The sequence below is a fragment of the Cataglyphis hispanica genome, chromosome 21 (assembly GCF_021464435.1).
Source record: "Cataglyphis hispanica isolate Lineage 1 chromosome 21, ULB_Chis1_1.0, whole genome shotgun sequence".
NCBI classification, from domain to species: Eukaryota; Metazoa; Arthropoda; class Insecta; order Hymenoptera; family Formicidae; genus Cataglyphis; species Cataglyphis hispanica.
In genome coordinates, this window is record NC_065974.1 from 4,780,761 (window position 1) to 4,802,223 (window position 21,463).

General features: G+C 36.2%; 3 protein-coding genes across 5 annotated transcripts in view; 2 read left to right on the plus strand and 1 right to left on the minus strand.

The window, feature by feature from the left end:
* Positions 1–15,246, plus strand: part of LOC126857199 (uncharacterized) — a 33,531-nt gene extending 18,285 nt beyond the window's left edge. The window contains 8 exon segments of the mRNA XM_050606386.1: positions 713–1,203; positions 1,497–3,301; positions 3,303–4,303; positions 7,603–7,723; positions 7,828–9,897; positions 10,381–10,567; positions 10,666–10,914; positions 11,004–15,246. Of these exon segments, the coding sequence (XP_050462343.1) occupies positions 713–1,203; positions 1,497–3,301; positions 3,303–4,303; positions 7,603–7,723; positions 7,828–9,897; positions 10,381–10,567; positions 10,666–10,914; positions 11,004–11,570 (6,491 nt within the window). The 3' untranslated portion in view covers positions 11,571–15,246.
* Positions 15,247–15,456: 210 nt separating this feature from the next.
* LOC126857226 (DNA-directed RNA polymerases I, II, and III subunit RPABC4) lies at positions 15,457–16,557 on the minus strand. The gene is made up of 3 exons (XM_050606439.1): positions 16,383–16,557; positions 15,686–15,778; positions 15,457–15,594 (listed from the first exon to the last, which is right to left on the minus strand). The coding sequence occupies exons 1-3, from the start codon at positions 16,438–16,440 to the stop codon at positions 15,572–15,574; spliced, it is 174 nt and encodes a 57-aa protein (XP_050462396.1). The 5' UTR covers positions 16,441–16,557; the 3' UTR covers positions 15,457–15,571.
* Positions 16,558–18,395: 1,838 nt separating this feature from the next.
* Positions 18,396–21,463, plus strand: part of LOC126857211 (F-box only protein 5-A-like) — a 50,614-nt gene continuing 47,546 nt past the window's right edge. For 2 of the 3 annotated variants that reach the window (XM_050606416.1, XM_050606418.1), the window contains exon 1: positions 18,396–20,670. In XM_050606416.1, the coding sequence (XP_050462373.1) occupies positions 19,447–20,670 (1,224 nt within the window). In that variant the 5' untranslated portion in view covers positions 18,396–19,446. The remainder of the gene's footprint in view (positions 20,671–21,463) is intronic. The other variant, XM_050606417.1, reaches the window with a different exon arrangement.

Consider the following 21,463-nt stretch of genomic DNA (forward strand, 5'->3'; position numbering starts at 1 on the left):
TAGCATAACGTTTGATGACTCGACTACTATTTCTCTCTCAATGTAATTATTCGTAACAAATCAATTTATTTTTATGCGTCATATAATGGAACATAATACAATGCCTATTAAACGAGAATCAGTATTTTCTTATCTCACACATGACATCAAGAGTGCATTAACGTTTATGTATTTATGGAAACGTCATAGCAATTGTATACAAGAATTTTTTAGTATTATGATATTTTACTCTGACGTGGCCTCGAATACTTTATGTACAATCGTCGCCACGTGTGGTAACGATATTATCCGAACCAACGAATCTATCATTATCGTAAATTTGATGTGTCATTAGTTTTTACGTAATAAAAAAAAAATTTTCTCACGTAATGAAAGAATTCAACATCCTTTACGTTGGGATTTTTTATGCATTTTCCCGTGTCAATAGTCATATCGCAGAATCCTGATGCGGTGTAGATAATCAACAATTATCATCGATTAATTGACATTTCTGCTTCACGGAATTTTTTTGCCAATTCGCGCTGAGAGTATCGAGAATTCTTCGTGAATCACTTTTCTTCCTCCCTTCTCCTCCTTGACGTTGTACACGACAACATTCATTCTCTGAGTCACCTGAGAGTCCATCGTGCATGATGAGATCTCGCCTTCTCCTTCTTCTTTTCCCCAATTCCAATAGTCAGAAGTGATTAAAAATGTGCCGTGCTCTTTGCAGAGATCCATACTGTGGCGATGACAGACCCACAGCTGACCAACAACAACAACAACAACAATAACAACGATGGCGAGCCAAAATATTTGCACAAGAAGTTCAAGAAGATGGCGACGACCGAAATCGCGCCGAAGATCGTCGAACCCAGGAAGGAGACCACGGCGAACAACATCGTTCCTGCCGAGACGCCCAAACGGAAGGACGTCGATAAGGATGGTAAAGAGTCATCGAAGGAATCCGGCCACAAACTCGAGGTTTCCTCGGAACCTGAGGGAACCGAACCCGCCACCGAGTCTCGGAAAAGCGGCTATACATGCCCTTACTGCAAGCTGACATGCGCCAAGCCGAGTGTTCTTCAGAAGCACATCAGGGCGCATACGAACGAGCGACCGTATCCGTGCATACCGTGCGGATTTGCTTTTAAGACCAAATCAAATCTGTACAAGCACTGCAGGTCACGCTCTCACGCGCACAAGGCGGAAAAGGGTGACAAGGTAGCCGATAATTCGTTATTAAAAATAATTTAAAGTATAATTTTTAATAAAAGTAGATATTATTAATCTAATGGTTAATAAAATATGTTTTTCTTGCGCTGAATATCACTTGGTTAAATTTAAATATTTCTATCTAACATGAAAATACAACTTATTGATAAAAATACACTTCAGTTTCAGTTTCAATCAATTTAGCATTTTTGCTATTTGCAATAATAATTGAAAATTTACTAAGTAATTATTATTTAACGCTGAGCGTTTCAACATGCTTCAATTTATGATATTTTTTACAGATGTCTGAAGATTCCGATATAAGCCTGTCGGACAGCGCCAGTAATGGTACTGGAACACCACCGCCTCCTGTTTCGACGCCTTCGACGACAACGGCAACAGTATCTACCGCTGCGGTGAAAAATGTAAAAACCGGCAAGATATACAAGCCGAGGTTTCAAGCTCGAACGACTTTACAATGCGTCAACAGCGACACGGAAACGTCTTCCTTATCGCCCAGTTCTTCCAGTAGTTCCTCCTCTTTCTCTTCCATAACTACTTCCGCTTCTAATTCCGTCAAGCCGAACGTGGAACAATTGCAAGATCATATCGACAAGATTATCACGGACAATCAGGCGATTGTCGATGCAGTGGACCCACGTCTGCATAAGCTAATGCAGCGCCAACAGAGTTTGGTGGAGATGAAACAATCATACGAGCAACAACCATTGAACTTGTCTTCCACGGAGGAAACCTTGAATAGCAGAAAGCGTTGCTACAGCGACAGCTGCGCTCAGGAAACAAAGGAAAGCGCACACAATTCTGAAAGTTCGATCATCAAAGATCTCCTCCTGAAAACTCGTGATTTTGCGAATGGATCAATACCAGAGATTACGTTGGAAAATTTCATTTGTCCCACTTGTCATATTCCCTACACTAGCATGGACAACCTAGAAGCTCATCGTAAATATTACTGCAAGGCTAGTCCCCGAAGAGAAACGGATTATCAAATAGAGCTGGAGAAACGAAATTCTGACTTTGATTCTAAGTCTTCCAATTACTACAGCATTTTGCAGCCTCTACCATCGCCGGGCCCTCTATTGGGTAATACTAGACTGGTCGATGCATATGCTCCACCCATCAAAAAGCAGAGAATGGAGACTGTGCCAACCAGCTTGAGGTCGCTGGAAGAACTGAGTAAGTACCCACGTCCGAACTCGCTACAGATGTTCGGTGGAGAAGTGAGGATTCTCGACAATACCGGCGAGGTAACGAAAACAATGCGAATCGAGCCGCGACAGACCAGCTCGCCCCCGAGCGATCACATAATCAATGTTAACTGCGTGACTTCGGAGATGGCGTCAATAGTAGTGAGGTCAGGGCTTCATTCTGGTGGTACCATGCTGCACAAGACGTCGAGCATACCAGCTAGTACGCCCAGTCCCTCCATATCCCTGTGCAACACGTCGAAGATGGCATCATGCATCATACCGAACATATCAACTTCCAATATAATGCCTAACATGTCTTGCTACGATTATTTAGAGCCGCATCTTAACCCGCTGACGAGTATCACTGCCTACAACCCGTTGACTTTGCCACAAACGGGCATCACGAGCATTCTCCACGGGGACAAGGTGATACGTTATGTACCCGGTATTCCTGGACCGCATACGCTGACCGGTACGCCGACCATAGACATATCTCCGAGTATAACGGCCGGCGAAGCCGGTTACAAGGTGATACCAGGTTTACCAGGCTTGCACATGGTACATCAGCCGTTAGACTTGGCCAATCCCGTGAGAGTGCAACCCAGTACGGTACACTCTGGCATGTCCGATCTATTGTCTGGACATACTTCTTCCATATTGGAGCAACCTCTGGACCTGGCCAGTCCGGCGAAGGAGTCGGCAAAGATCAGCTTTAAAACTCCTAGCGTCGACAGTCTGAAGAGCGGCTTAATCAGTCCTAAAGTTCCTAGCGTCAAGGTCGAGACTTCGACGGACAAGCATCGCGTGAGAATAATGACAATGCCCATTAATAAAACGGATTTAGATCGTCATATCAAGAATAATGTGACTGTGAAGTACAAGGGTATGGAGAGTCCGCGAGAAAAGGGAGTTCACATACGATAAAAGTCCGAAGTTAGACAAAGCTTTTAGTTATCTGAACGGCGTGAACCCCGCAACTTCGTCGAGTTCTTACAGTAAGCTAAAATACACGACTAAAGTAATTTTGGAAAATAAGAAAAAGCTTTCCAATTGGGGCATTAATGATATAGATGTTGGTAGAGTAGCATCGATAGAGACGAATATCGCTACCTCTAAATATGATCTACCATCTCACGAGAATGATCGATTAAAGAACAGCATCCCTTCGAATACACGTGGATCCAAAATCGTGGATAATTACATATTCAACGGGGCCAAAGTAAAGGCCGACAACGCGCCGTCGGTGATACTTGTGAACTTAGATTCTTTCAAAACAGAAGTGCGAACGAAAACTTCTACAGAGATAGTTGTTAAGGACAAACAATCCGAGGCCAAATCGCCAAAAAGCGGCGGCGATGTCGCTAAGGAAGCAACTAACGCCAACAAATTCTTGAGACCTACATCCTTGCCGCTGAAGCCCGGCACTTTCACGCCGAAGAAGCATCATGGGATTACGCCTACGGCGAACACACTTCCTCTCATTAGTCCGGAGACACCTCGACCGAAAAAGTCATATGGACAATTATATTTAAACGGACACGCCTACACATATCTAGGACTAAAGTGTTCTACTAGAGTATTCTATTGCACTCTGAATCGACCGCAGCCGATGTACGTTACACAGCAGCATGGTCTATCGATGTACTCTAACTGGAAAAGTAAGGAGGCACCGCTGGACGTGGACATGGCGCATTATGACTCTCGGCACAGGCCTTTGAATTACACCACCGCATGGAAGAAGCAAGAAGATATTCTGACGCACTCCTCACAAAGGCCAACCACTCCCAACAGTCCAGACAGCGGATTGGAGAGTGATATGCAGGAGAAAGCGAAAAGAGTGAAAATATTTGACGGAGGCTTCGAAAGTAATGAGGATTATACTTATGTACGCGGAAGAGGTGAGTAATGTTTATATTGCGTTATTTTATAGAATATAAAACAAAATTTTCAATCTTTATAATTGTTTTAATAACTATACCGTGCTTTAAGATCATGTGTAATATATAATTTTATCTCTTTATCTTTTCTTTTTATTAATCTATAATTTATTAAAATAAAGCAATAAAATGTAAGATTTAATGAGGCTCGAATGATAAAAATCAATTGATAGACAAGGAAGGCCAATTGGAGTCCAGACGCGGTATTTGAAGCGTAAATAAAATATTATATTTTATTAAATATACATGCAAAGTATGTTATATTAATTCAAACGTATCAATTTATTTCTTTTTCAATGACATCGAGAAAATAAAAAAATGTATGTAAAAGGCAAAATATCATGAGGCGGAACATTATGAGCGATATAGTTAGCAAACAAAACGCAACTAAATTAAAATTTGCACTAGTTGCTAATTGTTTGTTTGTTCGATGTAAACATCAAATGTTTGACAACAATCTTTAGATCACATTATATGCTTATAAGTTGGGAGAGGATTCTTATGTGTTTTGTTAAATTTGTTTAAACATATATATGCAATGAATTTATTTATGCCATTGATTACCGACAGTCACTTTTTTGTGACTCCTCTTATATGTAAGAGGCAAGCACTATGAAAAAAGAAGGAACAGAAAGAGAAGAATTGGTGAGAGAGGAAGAATTCACTTTTTTATAAATTAATGTTTTTATCCTATTATGGATGGGCGTAAAAATAAAATCTAAGAGATAATCATTATTTAAAGGCAAATCAATAATTAACTTCAAGTTTTTTTTTGTAGAACTGTGACAATCAATTTATTAAGCCAAAAATAACACTCTTTTTATGATATGTGAAATGCTGTGAATAAGAAGAAGATTTGACGATGAGTCTTCTTACATTAAGATTAACCCATTTGCATCATAAGCGCATATATGCGCGCATTTTGCCTGGCCACTATCACCGGAGCGCGCATATATGCGCTCATTGCACGTGCGCATTTATCAACAGAGCGTATATTATACCCATGCGTATTTGGCTCTCAGTCAATGAAAAGAGGTGATCGCGAATAGTTTCAGGGTAAAATAACTTAGAAAAATAAAAAACAAAATGGATGGTTATGTTTCCGACAGCAGTGAAGAGGTGATTAGATCTAGAAAACGTATATATGTTGTATGAATATGATTATATCTTGTGATAATATGAAGTAAAAATTCTTTATTTATGTAATATTGCTTTTGTTTTTAACATTTAAAAACATTTTCATTTAAATGCAATCAAAAAAATTTTTGGTGATAAGAACGAATTTTTCATTTTTCTGTGTGATGCAAATGGGTTAAGAGATTCTTATCAAAAAATGCTGCATGCACATGAAGCAACCAAAAAACAGCATCAAATTACACGAATCTTCTTGATCACTCTTATTTTCCTTCTACAAATAAATGTATCTAACTCGATTTCCTTGTTTTCCTTATGTTTTGTTCTTTATAGTCTTACTTTTTTTATTTTTAATTTTTTTTATGACATATATTTATATCTTTTGTGTTTTATGTTCCACTTAATCCTATTCTCTCTTGTGATGTCTTGTTCATTCGTTATCGAGGCATCCTATAGATTATTTTGTCTTTCTCACATATCATCTTGTGTGCATATAACTATGTTATGTATGTATATTTATATTTTACATTATTCTTATTAATCATCTTAGAAAGTTAGAATTGCTAACGTCTTTACTCTTCTATAAGTATTTTTCTACGCATATGCTTTTTTGTCTTTTCCGACATCATTTTTATTATACATTTTATAGGCATATACTTATATTATTTATACTCCCGCAGTATCTGAATTTACGCTTCGCATCCTTCATTTTCATTAAGTCTTTTATTTAATCGTTCCTTTGACGGCTATCAATTTTTAATTTCACTGACCGACATGTATTATTTATTTTCTAATGAGCTATATCACATTGCAGTGAGAGTGAGTTTAGAATTTGCGCTGATGAGTCTGACCTTTGTGTGAACTTTCCATGTTATCTTTTTTGTATTATCGGGTTCTATATATATATATATATATATATATATATATATATATATATGTGTGTATGTATATATCGTATGCGCACTAAGATACAAATTTTAATTTTAATTTGGTTGCGTTTGGTTTGCTAACTGTGGCTGCGTCGCGATATTAATTGCCAGTACTGAAAATGTATAGCTTACGTACACTAGATTTTCAGTACTGACAATGAATATCGGAACGCAATCTATATCACTCACCATATTGCTTTGTCTCATGACGTTTTGCCTTTTACTTGCATTTTTATGATATTCCATCTTGATACCATTAAGGGGTCTGATCACCCTGACTGCTCGACAAATAGGCTTATTTTTAAAAATTTATAAATTCGAAAGTATAAGATAAAATTTATTTATTTTGGGTCATATAGTAAATTAGGCTTTTAAGAATATCTCTTAAAAGTTTTAAAAAATATTCCAAAATGGCAGCGCTGCAACTGTTGCCGTGGAGGTCCACGCGCGTAGCTGGCGGTAAGTTTATCTCAATAATAATAAACGTGAAAAAAAAAATGCTTATTCGCGAATAGTGTGGCTACAATGTAGCGTACAATTTTTACAATGAGTTGATTAATTATTTTTTTATTAATTTTTTTCTTGTCAAATTTCCATGAAAAATACGATTTTTTTTTCTTCGGCTCACCGTTATTTCCTCACTAATAGAAAAAAAAATCCATACGCTACATTGTAGTCACACTATTCACGAATAAACAAAAAAATTTTTTTTTTTTTTTTCAAATTTATTATAACTGAGATAAACTTGCCGCCAGTTGGACGGCGCGTGGACCTCCACGGCAACAGTTGCAGCGCCGCCATTTTAAAATATTTTTTGTTAAAACTTATAAGAGACATTCTTAAAATTCTCTAATTTATTATGTGGCCAAAAATAAATAAATTTTGTTTTATATTTTCAAATTTACAGATTTTTAAAAATAAGCCCATTTTTCGAGCGGTCAGGGTGGTCAGACCCCTTAAGAAGGATTCGAAGTGGATTGAAACATTTGAATTAATATATAATGTATCTTGAATATATATTTAATAAAATATTATAATTTATGCACGCTTCAAGTGCCGCATCTAGGAGGTTCCAACTTTCAACTGATCTTCCTTATCTATCAATATCATTTATTATTTTATTGTCGTTAATAAGATTTTTTACAATAATTTAAGATATAAAAAAGTTTAATTATATCTTTATATATATTATGTAAGGTCGAGGACGCTACGTCTGCGTAGAATGCGGTATTCGTTGTAAGAAACCGTCTATGCTAAAGAAACATATCAGAACACATACAGATGTTAGACCATATACCTGCAAGCACTGTAAATTTAGGTAAGTTCTTCAGATTTTTCCATGTAGCATGTGGCAAAAAAAGCATATAATTTTTATTAGCTTCTCTAGTGTTTATCACGTAGTTTTAATTGTTTGTTCGATAGTTTCAAAACGAAAGGCAACCTCACGAAGCACATGAAATCCAAGGCTCATTACAAGAAGTGCGTGGAATTTGGCGTAGTACCGGTTCCTACGACCGTCTGCGACGAGAATATTGACAAGGAGGCCATTGCGCGATTAGCAGCCGGTGGTGGTAATACGGAAGAAGAAGAGGAAGAGGAAGAGGAAGATGATAGCGATGGCGAAGAGAGCGAAGAGTCTGGTAGTGAAGAGCAAGAAGCGGCACAAAGTCTACTGAGTCTTTCGCAACATAACGCGACAAACAGATTGCCGGGTTTACTGCCGTCAGGCAGACCTACGACATATCCATATGCGCTAACTCTATCGACTACTTCCACGGTGAATATTGTATCCACCACAACGAATACATCGATCGTGAGCAGTCAAAGTATTGCCGCGCAAGAAACGGCTTTAATACAAAACGAATTATCGCAACGTTACTATTTCCCATCGAGTCGCGACACTACAGAAGAGACGAGAATCAGTGTCATTCAGTCATCGAAGAAAAATGACTGTGATTTGGAGATCGAAGAGATTACCGATGTCACAGACTCGCGTCATCAACTTTCACAGCCCATGGATCTCACAACGAAGCAGACAGCTCAACTGTTGCTCTCGCCAATCTCGCAAAGAACCAGACCAACAGACATTCTGACTCCCGTTTCAGAACCGGTTCTATTGCAAACAATAGTCCAGACGATGGAACGATTGCCTATACAGGGTAGAGAATGGAAACCGAACGCGGAAGGTCACATGTTGCAGGCGTATCTTACGGAGAGACACATGATGGACAGTAAAATGAAGCAGCAATATCGTGTGGGAAGTACCAAATTGGATAACAAACAAACACAAGAAAGAGATATTTATCCGCGACACCAGGATCTCAGTAGATCTAGGATGGATTCCAATGGCATTCCATCAGTGACGTATACTGATCCCAGTAAAATGCAGCACACTGTTATGGAGTCTAGAATTAAGCACATAACAAAGCACACTAGTGACGACATTAAAATGGAAATCAGGGAGAAAATTTATCTCAACAATATGGCAATGGAAAGACGAATGTTTGAATACGAGACTATTCATAAGGATAAAGAACAATCTAATCGCCTGGTTTCTGATCGTGAAAATTTCGAGCTTAATCTAACTAATGATCCCACTGGTACAAGGCCAAGTATCGAATATAGTTTACCTATAAGCAAGACTAATAGCTCAATGGAAAGATCGACTTGTTCTACCGCACCTATTCGCAGCACGCCCAATATCGACTGCCATTCACCGAAATCTTTGAATATAGATAACCGACCACCATTGATGCAACACACGAACAATGAGATTGATAAAAGTTCCATGTTCAACGCGATGAAGATGATGAGTGAGGTGGAAAGGTCTAGGGAATGTCATACCGTCAATCAGGAAATGAGGCCTGCGAGTCATGAGATCAGACTCACGACCAACGATAGTCGAATGCAGAGTCCACGGAATCTTGATTTAAGACCGCCCAGCAGAGAGATCAGAACGCCCGGTCAAGAGTACAGAGCACAGAATCACGAACTGAGGCTACCGAGTCAACAAGAATACAAAATGCGAAGTCAAGAGATGAGATCGCCTAGTCGCGAATACAAGCCATCGTTCGCTCACGATATACAAGTCATCCAGGAGCTTATGCCGTCGACAAACATGGAAATGCGGCAAACAAATTCAGAAAATAGGCCAGCAAGTAGTGAGATGAGAGGTCTTTTGGAATATAGAGCGCAGCCTCAAGATCCCCGTGCCGGCTATGAGATAATGCAGTCGCCTATACACGAGCCGCCCAAATCGCAAAACATCGATGCGAGAAATACATCGCCGCAGGAAGCACAAATCATCTATTACGATGCGAAACAGAACACAGATACCGTTAAACAAAACACACCGGATATGAAGCGAGCAGTAGCCAGAAAGATAGTCGTCGGCGGCCCTGATTTTCGATCACCGTCACCGAATACAGGAAATCCGAAACCGCAAGCAGAATTTTTACAACCATCGAGTGGGCCAGCGCCTAATTATGTTAGGTAAATGAATAATAGTTTCTTTATTATTTTATTGATGTTAGATGTCTCATGTATACATGATATATTAAATATGTTATATTAGATAGATTGAAGGAAAAATATGAAAATAGAAATTAATAAAACAAGTGTGATTATATAGTAATACATATACATGTACATATACATATACATATACATATATATACATATACATATATATATATATATATATATATATATATATATATATACATAAATTCTTTATGTAAATATCAATCCGCAAACAAATATAAATTCTAGAACATGTTCTCAATCTATAAAATCAAATTTTTCATTAAAAATATTTGATTTATATATATACTCAATTAAAAATTGGCATTTAATTAAATTTTATAATTTACAGTTTTTAGATCTGCATGCTTATCTGATCTGCATTTATCGAACAATTACTTATCAAAATATATTTGATTTTAAAAACTAAGATTATATGAAATATGATTACAGTTTGACAAAGGATGGTAGGAGTATATGTGGAATTTGTAATAAGGTGTTCAATAAGTCTGGTCAGTTACGATTGCATATCAATATTCATTATTTTGAGCGGCCATTCAGATGTGAAAGTTGTGCAGTTTCCTTTCGGACTAAAGGTCATTTAACAAAACATGAGAGATCTGTTTCTCATCATAATAAAGTAAGCAACGAAATTTATTTCCATAAGCAATATTATATTACTTTCAGCTTTAGATTATATATACAATGTATATATACAATGAATATATTTCATTACAGGTCAGTATGACTTCCACATTTGGTGCAGCAACTAGCAGCAATCCCAGGCCATTCAAATGTACAGATTGTAAGATAGCGTTCAGAATACATGGACATTTGGCCAAGCATCTTCGTAGTAAGATGCACATTATGAAGTTAGAATGCTTGGGCAAATTACCATTTGGAACATTTGCGGAAATGGAACGATCTGGTGTCAACTTGAATGATATCGACACGACAGACTGTGATAATAGTCTTAATAGTCTGCAGGTTCATACAAAACAAAATTTAATTACATGCATTTCTTAAATCTAACAAAGAGCATGTCATTAATAAAAAAAACCGGTTCTTTTTGACAGATGTTGGCTCAGAGATTATGCGGAAAGGATCCTGCTAAAATTGTGCAATGGGATTCGGAAACTCTGCCCGGACCGATTGTGAGCGGTGGCGAAACTTCGTCAGATGAAGGTGAACCTATACCGCAGCACGCACTTCATGCACAATATGTAAAAACGACGAAGGATGCGGACATTTCCCGATCATATCATGTGCCAATCATTACCGAAGAATCGAAAGTCATTAACGATGCTCGTCTACACAGTCCCCAGTTTAATCAGCAGAGGCGCGATTATGCTATTAAAGAACATCGAACAATACCGGCCATCGTTTCGATGGAAGACACGAGGGCAGAAGAAAATTTACAATCATACAAGTGCCAAGTTTCCTCTGTATCTATGCGTACTGTAAACGAATTACAGGTACACCGTTTTGTTGAGCATAATATTGAAACAGATTCTAGTACAAATATCCATGGAGATAGGAATGCAGGTAAATGTAGTAGGGAAAAAGAGAATACTCAGAAAAGAATCGCAGAAGATTCTGCAGTGAAGGAAGATCACATTAGGCCAAGACTAGAAGATACATAGTGCCAAAATGATATAGCATGCTAAAGAATTTGTTTGGATGGTGTCTATAATGTTACACACTTCCCTTGGTTTCAAGATGTATTCTATACAAAACGCATCACAGATATCTTACACAGAAAAGTCTTGTGCGGTACATCCTAAAAAAATATCTCAATAAGTAGTACAATGTTTTATGTTCTTGGGAATAACGATTTCTTGAAAATTAACATATTAACGCATGTTGAATGCTTGCAAAGATTTAGACAAATCGCGCATTGTTTGTAATAAAGATTTACGTGTTATAAATTTGCAATTTTACGTTGCCAGAGTATTTGGCAAATTTCTGAGGATTTTACAAAATTTATCAGAGAAGTAAAAGACATGGACATCGAAAAAATGTTTATGTTTAACAACATAAATTAAAAAGTACTGTCTCGATCGCGTTTCTTTTATTATAGATATCGGTTTACTTATATTGCATACAGCCCTAATGCAACATAATCGCTTGTACAATCCTCCTATAAGACTACATTCTTCCTCATAAAATCGGCTGATATAATGCGTAAGTAAAAAGAAAAAAAAACGTAGCTCGAGAGAGAAAAATATTTAATAATAATTATAATATTTATATACAATAGTATCTCTTGTAGCGAGCATGACGTGCAATGAACTAGCATGTGATTCTGTATTTAAAGTGCAAATGTTGCTTTCAACATGTTGAAGAGTATTCTAATATTACACTTTAAATTGATATAAAGCTTATATACATATATACTATATTATATATATATTTGTATGATATTAGTATGCGAACAATTATGAGAGTTATTGTTGATATAAGAGGAAATGCGTGTTTGTATATATTTATGTATAATATAATGTGAGAAATGATGTTAGTCTCTATTATAGTTTTAAGAAAAATCAGAAATCAGAAATTGTATCGGTTGCTCAGATTACTTATAAATTTATAAACACTTTTATTAAATGCTGCAAATTCTTTAGTTTCCATGTCTTGAAAGATTTTCTTACAAGTAAATAGGATGTGATAAGTATATCTACTTTGATGTTATCAAAAACATTACTAGATGTTATTTAATTATCTTTATATCTTACATTTGATATTATTTTAAATCTTTATTGATCTTACTCGTTAATTGCTCTGAAAGACCGATTTGCTGATTCTGCTTAAGACATTTAAGAAGCCAGATACCTTCCATGAGCGACAGCTACCGTATCTTATAATTAACTGTCTATCTTTCTGTAATGCTATATCTAGTTTTGATATCTCACTCAAGCACGACAATGTCTTTCCTAAACTGCATAATCAGACACCGTTTATCACAATTTGTACCTAGATGTGCTTGAGCTAAGATAATAGAGATATGGATATATGAAATGACTGCACAATTGTATACAATGAGGTCCAGTCCAAGTGATTGTCACTAAACGATATCAATGTAGCATAGTCTAACATAGCATTTTGGATGTATATCTATTATCTATACAATTCTATCGACTCCAATCGCAAAACTACATACGAGCTTCCAAGATGTACATGTGTTCTATGTACCCAAAATGCCAAGCCAACAATTTGCGTTTGAAAAAATCAGCGAAAACAATGAAAGTGGACTTTCAATACAAATGATAACGCGGTTTTTTCACGTGAAATGCATATTTTGCAAATACGTGTAATACACGTCTCTCTTGATTATTCGAATGTATACTTATATGTGATTTTGAAAGAATGTACTTTGCCAAATTATAGATTCATATTCTCAATATATTTTCGAAACATAGTTGTCCGTAAAAATATCAAGTATATTCAAACGTATACATATCATATGTACTGATTTCTCGAAATTAACTGAGACGATGGATGGCTATGCGTTTTATCATTTGATCAAATCGAATGTCGCACAGTACAAGTTAGATTTACTTGATAACACTTGCAGTTTTGACTGTGCACTCTGAACATGATCGCAATTCAAATTCTACAATGTTAAACTGAACGTTTGAAAATTATTGTATGACAATATCTTTGAAATTAAATAATATCATGCTAATTTTTATACATAAAAATTGTAAAAAGGTTTTTACAATTTCAAAATTTTGTTATGATCACTCTTTTAAAAATTCGTATACATATAATATTATGCGATTTCAAGATCAAAGAATAATTCTTGAATTACTCTGAATTACTACCACAAAATATGACTATATGTATATCATCACAAAATATGATGATTTTGAAATATAGCTATGAAATATGTAGAAGAAAGAATATTGATTATAATTCTTATATATATTTCAAAAAATCTGTTTTTACAAAAATATTTTAAATTTCAATAATTGTTCAAGTAACAGAGTATTGAATATATATCTTTAAATAACGATTTTCATTATGATATCGAGGATACATATAATATAATCAAAAGTAATTTGAGATTTACTTGATTATATAATATATCGATCATTCAAATTCAAGAAGCCAATGGAAGAATAATTTCATTTATGAATTAGAGATATGTGAGATATATGAAAATTAAATTTTAGAAAAAATATTTATCAGAAATAAGATTAATCTTAAATCTCTTATTTTGAAAAGCAAAGTTTATTACTTTCTTGCATTGAATGATCGATATGCTATTCTAATTGTCATCCTCCTTATTCAGAGAAAATTCAGCCGTGTAATTTATAAATATGTGATGAATATGTTTTAATTATACTCCAATGTCTTCCTTTGTATATTATACCATCTGATATAATAATTTGTTTATTAAGACTATTCTACATATAACTGTTATAATATTTGAATTCGATTAAATAGAGTCTGCATTTTACGATAAGTACTAAAAGAACCATGTTATAAACTAATATCCTAAAGTAAGTACAAGTATATCTGATAAAAAAATGGAGACATATTTATTATTAAGAGCGTGTATACACGCTCGTATCTATGATTTACATTACACAAAAAAAAGTTGGCTTGGCTACTTTCAGACTCAGTATTAGATTTTGAGAATAATGGAGAAAAAAGAATGGTCGCGAAAAAGCTTGTACGGCTTCTAGATGGTTTTATACTAATTTATGTTTTTTATGCAGACGAATCGGCGTTCGACACTCAATTTCACGAGATGTTTCCGAAGGAACTCTTTGCTCTAGCCTCCTCTCCCAGTTCTATATTTTTGTGGTAATTTAGATGATTTAAATTTTATATACACGCGCATTGTGTAAACGATGACACAAATACCTGGCAATATAGTATTTTATATATATTATAGATCTTTAAGATTTTATAAAAATGTTCTTCCCCGCGCGCGCAAGAAAGAAAAAGAAAGAGAGAAAGAGATGTGAAAAGAAAGTAATTCATCATCTTTTATGCACGCGTAAAATGTCATGTGCTACTTTGCAGCTGCTTCAACAAATCATCTGTGGCTTGAGCAACTTTAGGATAAAAACTTTTATTTGAATCCAACCGTATTGGGCTTTTTTGCCTATCAATATCAGATAATGGGACCGGAATGATAATTTTATAAGCGTATACTTGAGTAAGGTAGCAAATGGATTTTATGAATGCCAATGTGTTTTGTCAGTGTCATCGTTACATTTTTTTTCTGATTCTGTGAATTCTGTTAAACTACTGATGAGAATATATAATTTTTATTTATTGTAAATAAAAGAAAGAACATTGCTGAAAGAGCGTTTTATATATTATCTCTGAATTAATACATAAATACATATAGATTTTATCAAGTAATGATATAACTATCTATTGGTCCAGAGATTGTAACGTAAATTGTACAAAGAAAAGTTCATGAATATGAAAATGACTTTGTACAATGATTTTACAAGAACAAAAGTACAACTCTAGGAACAGAGGCAATGTGGGACAGGAATAAAAAGTTAATTTGCGATAAAACTGTATTTTTTATTAAAAGTTAAGCAATCCTTAACATGATAATAAATAATTTTACATTAATAGTTATAAATTTACAAAATGGACATCGCACATTGTTACGTGCTTATCGTGCATCAAACACAACGACTAAAAGTACAATTAAGGAAAATTTTTCGATAAGTTTGGGATTATAATAATTTAATTATTAAATGAACTTAGAAAATATGAAAAAGGATACGTCTTTTAGTGCGCTTTTTGTACATAATTCGATATCCACATTCCCTGCATCGAATAGGATCTCTGGATCGTATTTCATTATCGTGATGACATTCTAAAATAACAAATTTTAAACTTGATTATATAAATACAATATACACAAACAGAAATAATTGTTTTTTATATATCAATATTCACACATTCTATATAATTATTAGATGCATAATGCTTTAAAAATTTCAAATAATTGAAAAGAAAATGATTACAAATTATCAATTTCAACGAGAAACAATTGATATAATTTATAAAATCGTTAATAAAAAATTAATTATAAAAATATAAGTTTATAAAAATATATATTATTATATATATCAAATATCAATATTAACCCTAATTCCTCCAATCCTTTTTTGCAACTTAATTTCTCTAACCTTGCCCTTTCGTGTCCTACGCATTTTTCAGTATGTTAATAGCTTTGAAAACTTCCTCAAAAATTATCATATCTTTATACCTTCGACTAAAAATCAATGTAAAGAAAATTTGGAAATTATTTATTTAAATATTTTTTTACAACAATTATATGTTGAAAAATGCACTTACGATTTGTTTTATTTAAAACGCATGGGATACGAAAGGCATGGTTGGAGGGATTAAGGTTAAAACTTTATTTATGAAAGAGAGAGATTAAGAAATAAAATTAAACATGTGTATGGCTTTACCTCCGCAAATATACACCATAGTCGGTTTTTGTGTAGATTCAGATTTGCTAGATTCCATTTTCCAGTTGCAATACTTTTCTTCTTTTTCTTTATAATTCAACCGGCACCAAATTAGCAATACAACCTTACGCGTACTGGAACTGAAACTGGACTGATTGATTCTGTTTGGGCTTTAGGCTGTCGTTATTTCGCCGAGAGAGAGGTGCGTTTAGATGACTCTCTTTCTAATATTACCTGATTGGTCCATAGATGTCACGTGACATGCCATAAACAAATAAAACATACTAGAAAGAGATGCCAGTCATCCAAACGCACCTTTCTCTCTCGGTAAAATAATGGCGACAGTCCAAACAAAAGCGGGGAACACATACTTTTGCATAAGGGCATAACAATAAACATAAAGAAATTGATTGGTCCACAAATATATGCATAAGGAAATGAACCAATCAATTTTCTTATGCTTATAATTATGCGCTTATGCAAAAATGTGTGCTCTCTACAAAAGCGGGGAGCACACACTTTTGCATAAGCGCATAACCATAAACATAAAGAAATTGATTGGTCCACAAATGTATGCATAAGAAAATGAACCAATCAATTTCCTTATGCTTATTGTTATGCGCTTATGCAAAAGTGTGTGCTCCCCGCTAAAGGATTGATCACTTCAGTATGTATAGAGTTCAAAACCATTGAGTATTGTCTTTTCAACTCGACGTTGATTTGTTGGTTCTAGAAGTAAAAACCAATCACAATAGATTGCTACCTAACCTAACATTTCTTGAACGCATCCTAGATTGCTTGGTAAGCAGAGAAAAGAAGGAAAATAAGGAAAAATATGAATCAAATAAAGAGGAAGACAGATAACAACAATGTAAACTAAAATCTTATGTCTACAATATTAGAAATCGAAAAAATTCCCCGACATTGAGAATCTATCGTCAAATAAAATATAGTAAAGATTTCTTTGTTCTAATTTCTGATTGGTCAATTAAAAACTATTTTTCTTACGATAGATTTTTGAACGCAGTCTTGAAGAATACTGTTCGAGTTGTTCTCTTGAAACGAAATAGCAGAAATCTGTATTATCAGTACATAAAATATTAGTAGATGACGTTAGTGCAGCGTTACTCAATGATTAAGGCTGCGGTCGGGAAGACGCTAGAAATGCTTCGAAGCATTACATTAACCAATCAGTATAAATAAATCTTTGTTCTTTTTGTCCTGATTGGTCAATCAAATGCTTCGAAGCATTTCTAGCATCTTCCCGACCGCAGCCAAAATGATTGAAACACTTTTTATTTCTGCTGCTTATATTTAAAAAAAAGAATTATTTACAAGCTAAAAATGATTATTGTGTCTCTTATATATTTTAAACACATCATTAGATAAAATTTCTCTGAATGTTTTATAAAAAAAGTCGTTCCAATACATTTAATATCAATTATTAAGATTTCACTAATATTCCTTTCTTTTCAATTTTGTCTTTTAATTTTTGCGATATAAATGTGAGATACATATATTTTAATAATTAACATTTTCGATCATTTAAATGGTATTGCACGTGCGTCAAAATTCAAACAAATTATTTAATTGATCAAATTGTGGGCAGCAAACATGTAATTCTTCTCCTAAGACAAAAACGCGAAAAGTGAAAAATTTTGCCATAGAAATGGCAAATTTCTTCACATTATCCTAGAGAAAAAGCTAACATCGTTGCTTTGATTGGTGACTGAGAAGTATTTGTAACGCCGGATGTGCACCCCAATATACGCGTGTACTGCGCACACGCGTCGCACGAAAATTCGAGAGGGCGAACGGGAAAATCTCCCCGGCAACAAAAGCCCGCGCGCGCCTTTCCAGCATCCGGGACACTCAGCCAATAAGGCCACTTGGCAACGAACGGCGGGACGAGTCGACGCGCGCGATTGGCCGGTTAGCGCACGCATAGGGGGTGGGGGGGGGAGGCGTGCGTGGTGTAGGAACGAAATACATGAACGTTTTGCTCTCAATGTATCGATAGAACGCCGCGGCGCATGGACGCTCGAAGGGAGGGCTGCTTGCGCATGTTTCTCCGAGCCGCTCACCCCTGATTGTTTTTTAATGACAATTAGCCGAGAGTAAGGTACGTTTGAGAGTGAGAGTCGGTTGGGTGTTCGCGCGACACATTCGAGAGTCGCGAAATAAGCGCGCGTGAATGTCGATCGCGGTGAAAGCCGGTCGGGATGGCCAGCCTTTTATTTACGAAGCGCGCAGAGGGTAACCTTTCTCCATGAGCTTACGGCCGGCGCTATTGGAGAGCGGCAGAAGGGGCGAGAAGAAGGAGAGGAGGGGGAAGGCACGGCAGATGCGAAGTAAGCGTTTCCCGCGCGACGCACACGTGAGTAGAGTGTGAAGCGATGTGAGAGTTGCGTGTCAACATTATCGAAACGTCAAGCGGCGCGCGACGAATCCGCTTTCGTCGAACTTCGCGGCGTAAGTTCACTTGGTCGGGGACGCGATAAACGGAAAAACGATCAACGATCAGTGCCGCGATATGACATTTGTTTGATTGATGCCGAAAAAAATCCCTCGCTCGGTGACGCTTCGTGGACGAAATAACATTTACGTTTCCGAGATTTAGTGGAGATATCGATATGCTAACGCGTTAGAAACTTGTAATTGTATGTTTGTCACGTCATCTCGGTAAAGACGGAAGTGTGTTGTCTCAGTGTGATTGTTTTCATATATTATACCTCAGATGCCATAAACAAAAGTCAACAGTTAAGTAAACTAGTTAAAAAGTAGTTAAAGTTAATAAACACGTGTGAGACTGTTATCTTTATTTGCCGATGGCCTGATACAGATAGTAAAGTGACCTTTGCATATGTTGTTTGATTAGAATCCGGAACATAACATAACAAATCTTGTGTAATTTTATCGATGGCAACTCACGAATGTATCGTTTGATATGTCACTTTTCTCGCATCGTTCGCGTGGCGTCGAGCGGAAAGTAAGGTAGCTGCATCACGGAAAGCCGGATTTTCATTTCGAGGCAGGTAAAAACGGCGTCGTCCCATCGAGCACGATGGAGGAAGTCGAGAGCATGCACATCGCGTCGTGTCAGACGCCGCACGTTTCCGTCGACACCAGCAGGCACAGTTCCCACGACAGCGTCGATAGCGGTTACCAGTCCATTCTGACGCCGCATACCAGCGGTTGCACCTCGGCGGTGAAAAGCGGCTACAGGACACGATCGTCCTCCGGCGCGTTATCCGCCAAGAAGCACCACAGGTTCCGTGCGGATCCGTTTCAATGCGAGAAGGTGCAGAGACACCGCACCAAGCTCAATCACACGTTGAACGCCTCGGAATCCGACTACCTCATCTCCGAGAGTTCCGAACAAGAGTCGGGTTTGGAACCGTCCTGCACGAATGTCAACCAAAGTCTCAGTCTGGTGCACTCTACGCCGAGCTGCGTGGATAATAAGTGCGCCGAGATTATCGAGATCAAGAACAGAAAGAATTGGAGAAGCACGGTAATCATCACTCCTGCGTCCAAGGATTTTCAAATCTTGTCACCACCTCCATCGCCGGCGGTGCCCTCCTCGTCTTACGTCGCCTCGGAGCCTCTTCAGGAAGATGTGGAAATGAAACTAGTCCGTACAACGGAAAATAAGTCGCAGGTCACAACACCGCCAAGACTCAAAGTCATGATACCGCGGATTATAATCTCACCGGCACGCAGAAGATTCAGTCCCGTAATCACGTCGGTGGAGAATCGGAAATTGAGTAAACTGAGTATTAACACAGATTTGGCTGTTATATCCGAAATCAAACCGAAGAGGCTGGATTTCAGCCACCGTGGCGTATCGCTGTGGAGCAATCGTAGAGCTACTTTGGATTATACAGGAAGGGAAAGGGTGGATTTTTTGTCCCTCCTGGGAGAGGAGAGCAATCACTTGCATTTGGTATGGAAAATTTTATCTTATCTCGGGCCTGCGGATCTGTGTTCGGTCAGCATGGTGTCCACAGCTTGGAGGAGGATCTGCGAGAACGATTTTCGCGCCAATGGGAGAAGGATGAGTTACATTCTGCGCAAGCAAAATATCAAGGAGAATCTGAGGATGACGATGACGATGAAGAAGGCGAAACGCGAGGAGGATATACAAACGAGTCCTAAGAGCAGGCATTACGTCAGGAAGGGATTCCTGGTGGATGTACAGAACTTGCTGCACGTTCCGGCACAACCGAGACCACCGAACAGCCCGCCTGTCTCGCCGAGCAAAGTCAAGTTTCACTCCTTCGTCAAGGTAAGAAGAATGAATTTACATATAAATCTCATTATTTTTATATTAAAGTATCTGGCTATGGATAAAAAAATTTACTCGATTTACTTAATAATTAATAGCGAGAAATTGTATTAATAAATATTATTGGAAAATATCTATAGAAATTCTATTCCAAACATGTTTATTGAATTTTCAAATTATGTTATTTTAAAAATACCAGTTTGTATTTATATTATCTTAGATTTGAATGTTAAAATTTATCGAATATATCAAAAATTACAATGCAATTTTGAAAAAAAATGATCTTCCCGAACAAATTTTGTGATAGAATGTAGTTGTGAGAAAATAAATCACGATAAAGTTAATGACTGATGTAAAATGTATTCGGAGCTTCAAAGAACTATGTGCACTAATTTCTCAGGATTCTCGGGTGTTTGACACCCGCGAGAGCTAGTAATGCATGTTACATTCCGTCGAGAATCATATTCGTCGCGTTTATCTCGTAACAGCCAGAATTTGCACTGGTATCCAACAAGATATCATTAATATATGTATCTTTTTAATTGAATAATGATAATTTACAATAGCGAGATGCACGAATAACGACTTTTAGCGAGAAAATCACGTTTCTATTCTCAGCAATATTATATATTATATATTATTATTATTATTATTATTATTATTATTATTATTGTTATTGTTATTTTATTATTTGATTATTTAATATATATTAAATTATATATTATATATTTATATGTATTATATTATATATTTATATGTATATATGTATGTATATATATATGTATATATATAT

Excerpts from the sequence above, each read along its gene's own strand:
- LOC126857226 (XM_050606439.1), bottom strand. The coding sequence starts at position 16,440 with ATGGAATCTAGCAAATCTGAATCTACACAAAAACCGACTATGGTGTAT. Across the intron at positions 15,779-16,382 it reads TATGGTGTATATTTGCGGAG|AATGTCATCACGATAATGAA; the intron begins GTAAAGCCATAC and ends TTGTTATTTTAG. Across the intron at positions 15,595-15,685 it reads CAAAAAGCGCACTAAAAGAC|TCGTTGTGTTTGATGCACGA; the intron begins GTATCCTTTTTC and ends TTGTACTTTTAG.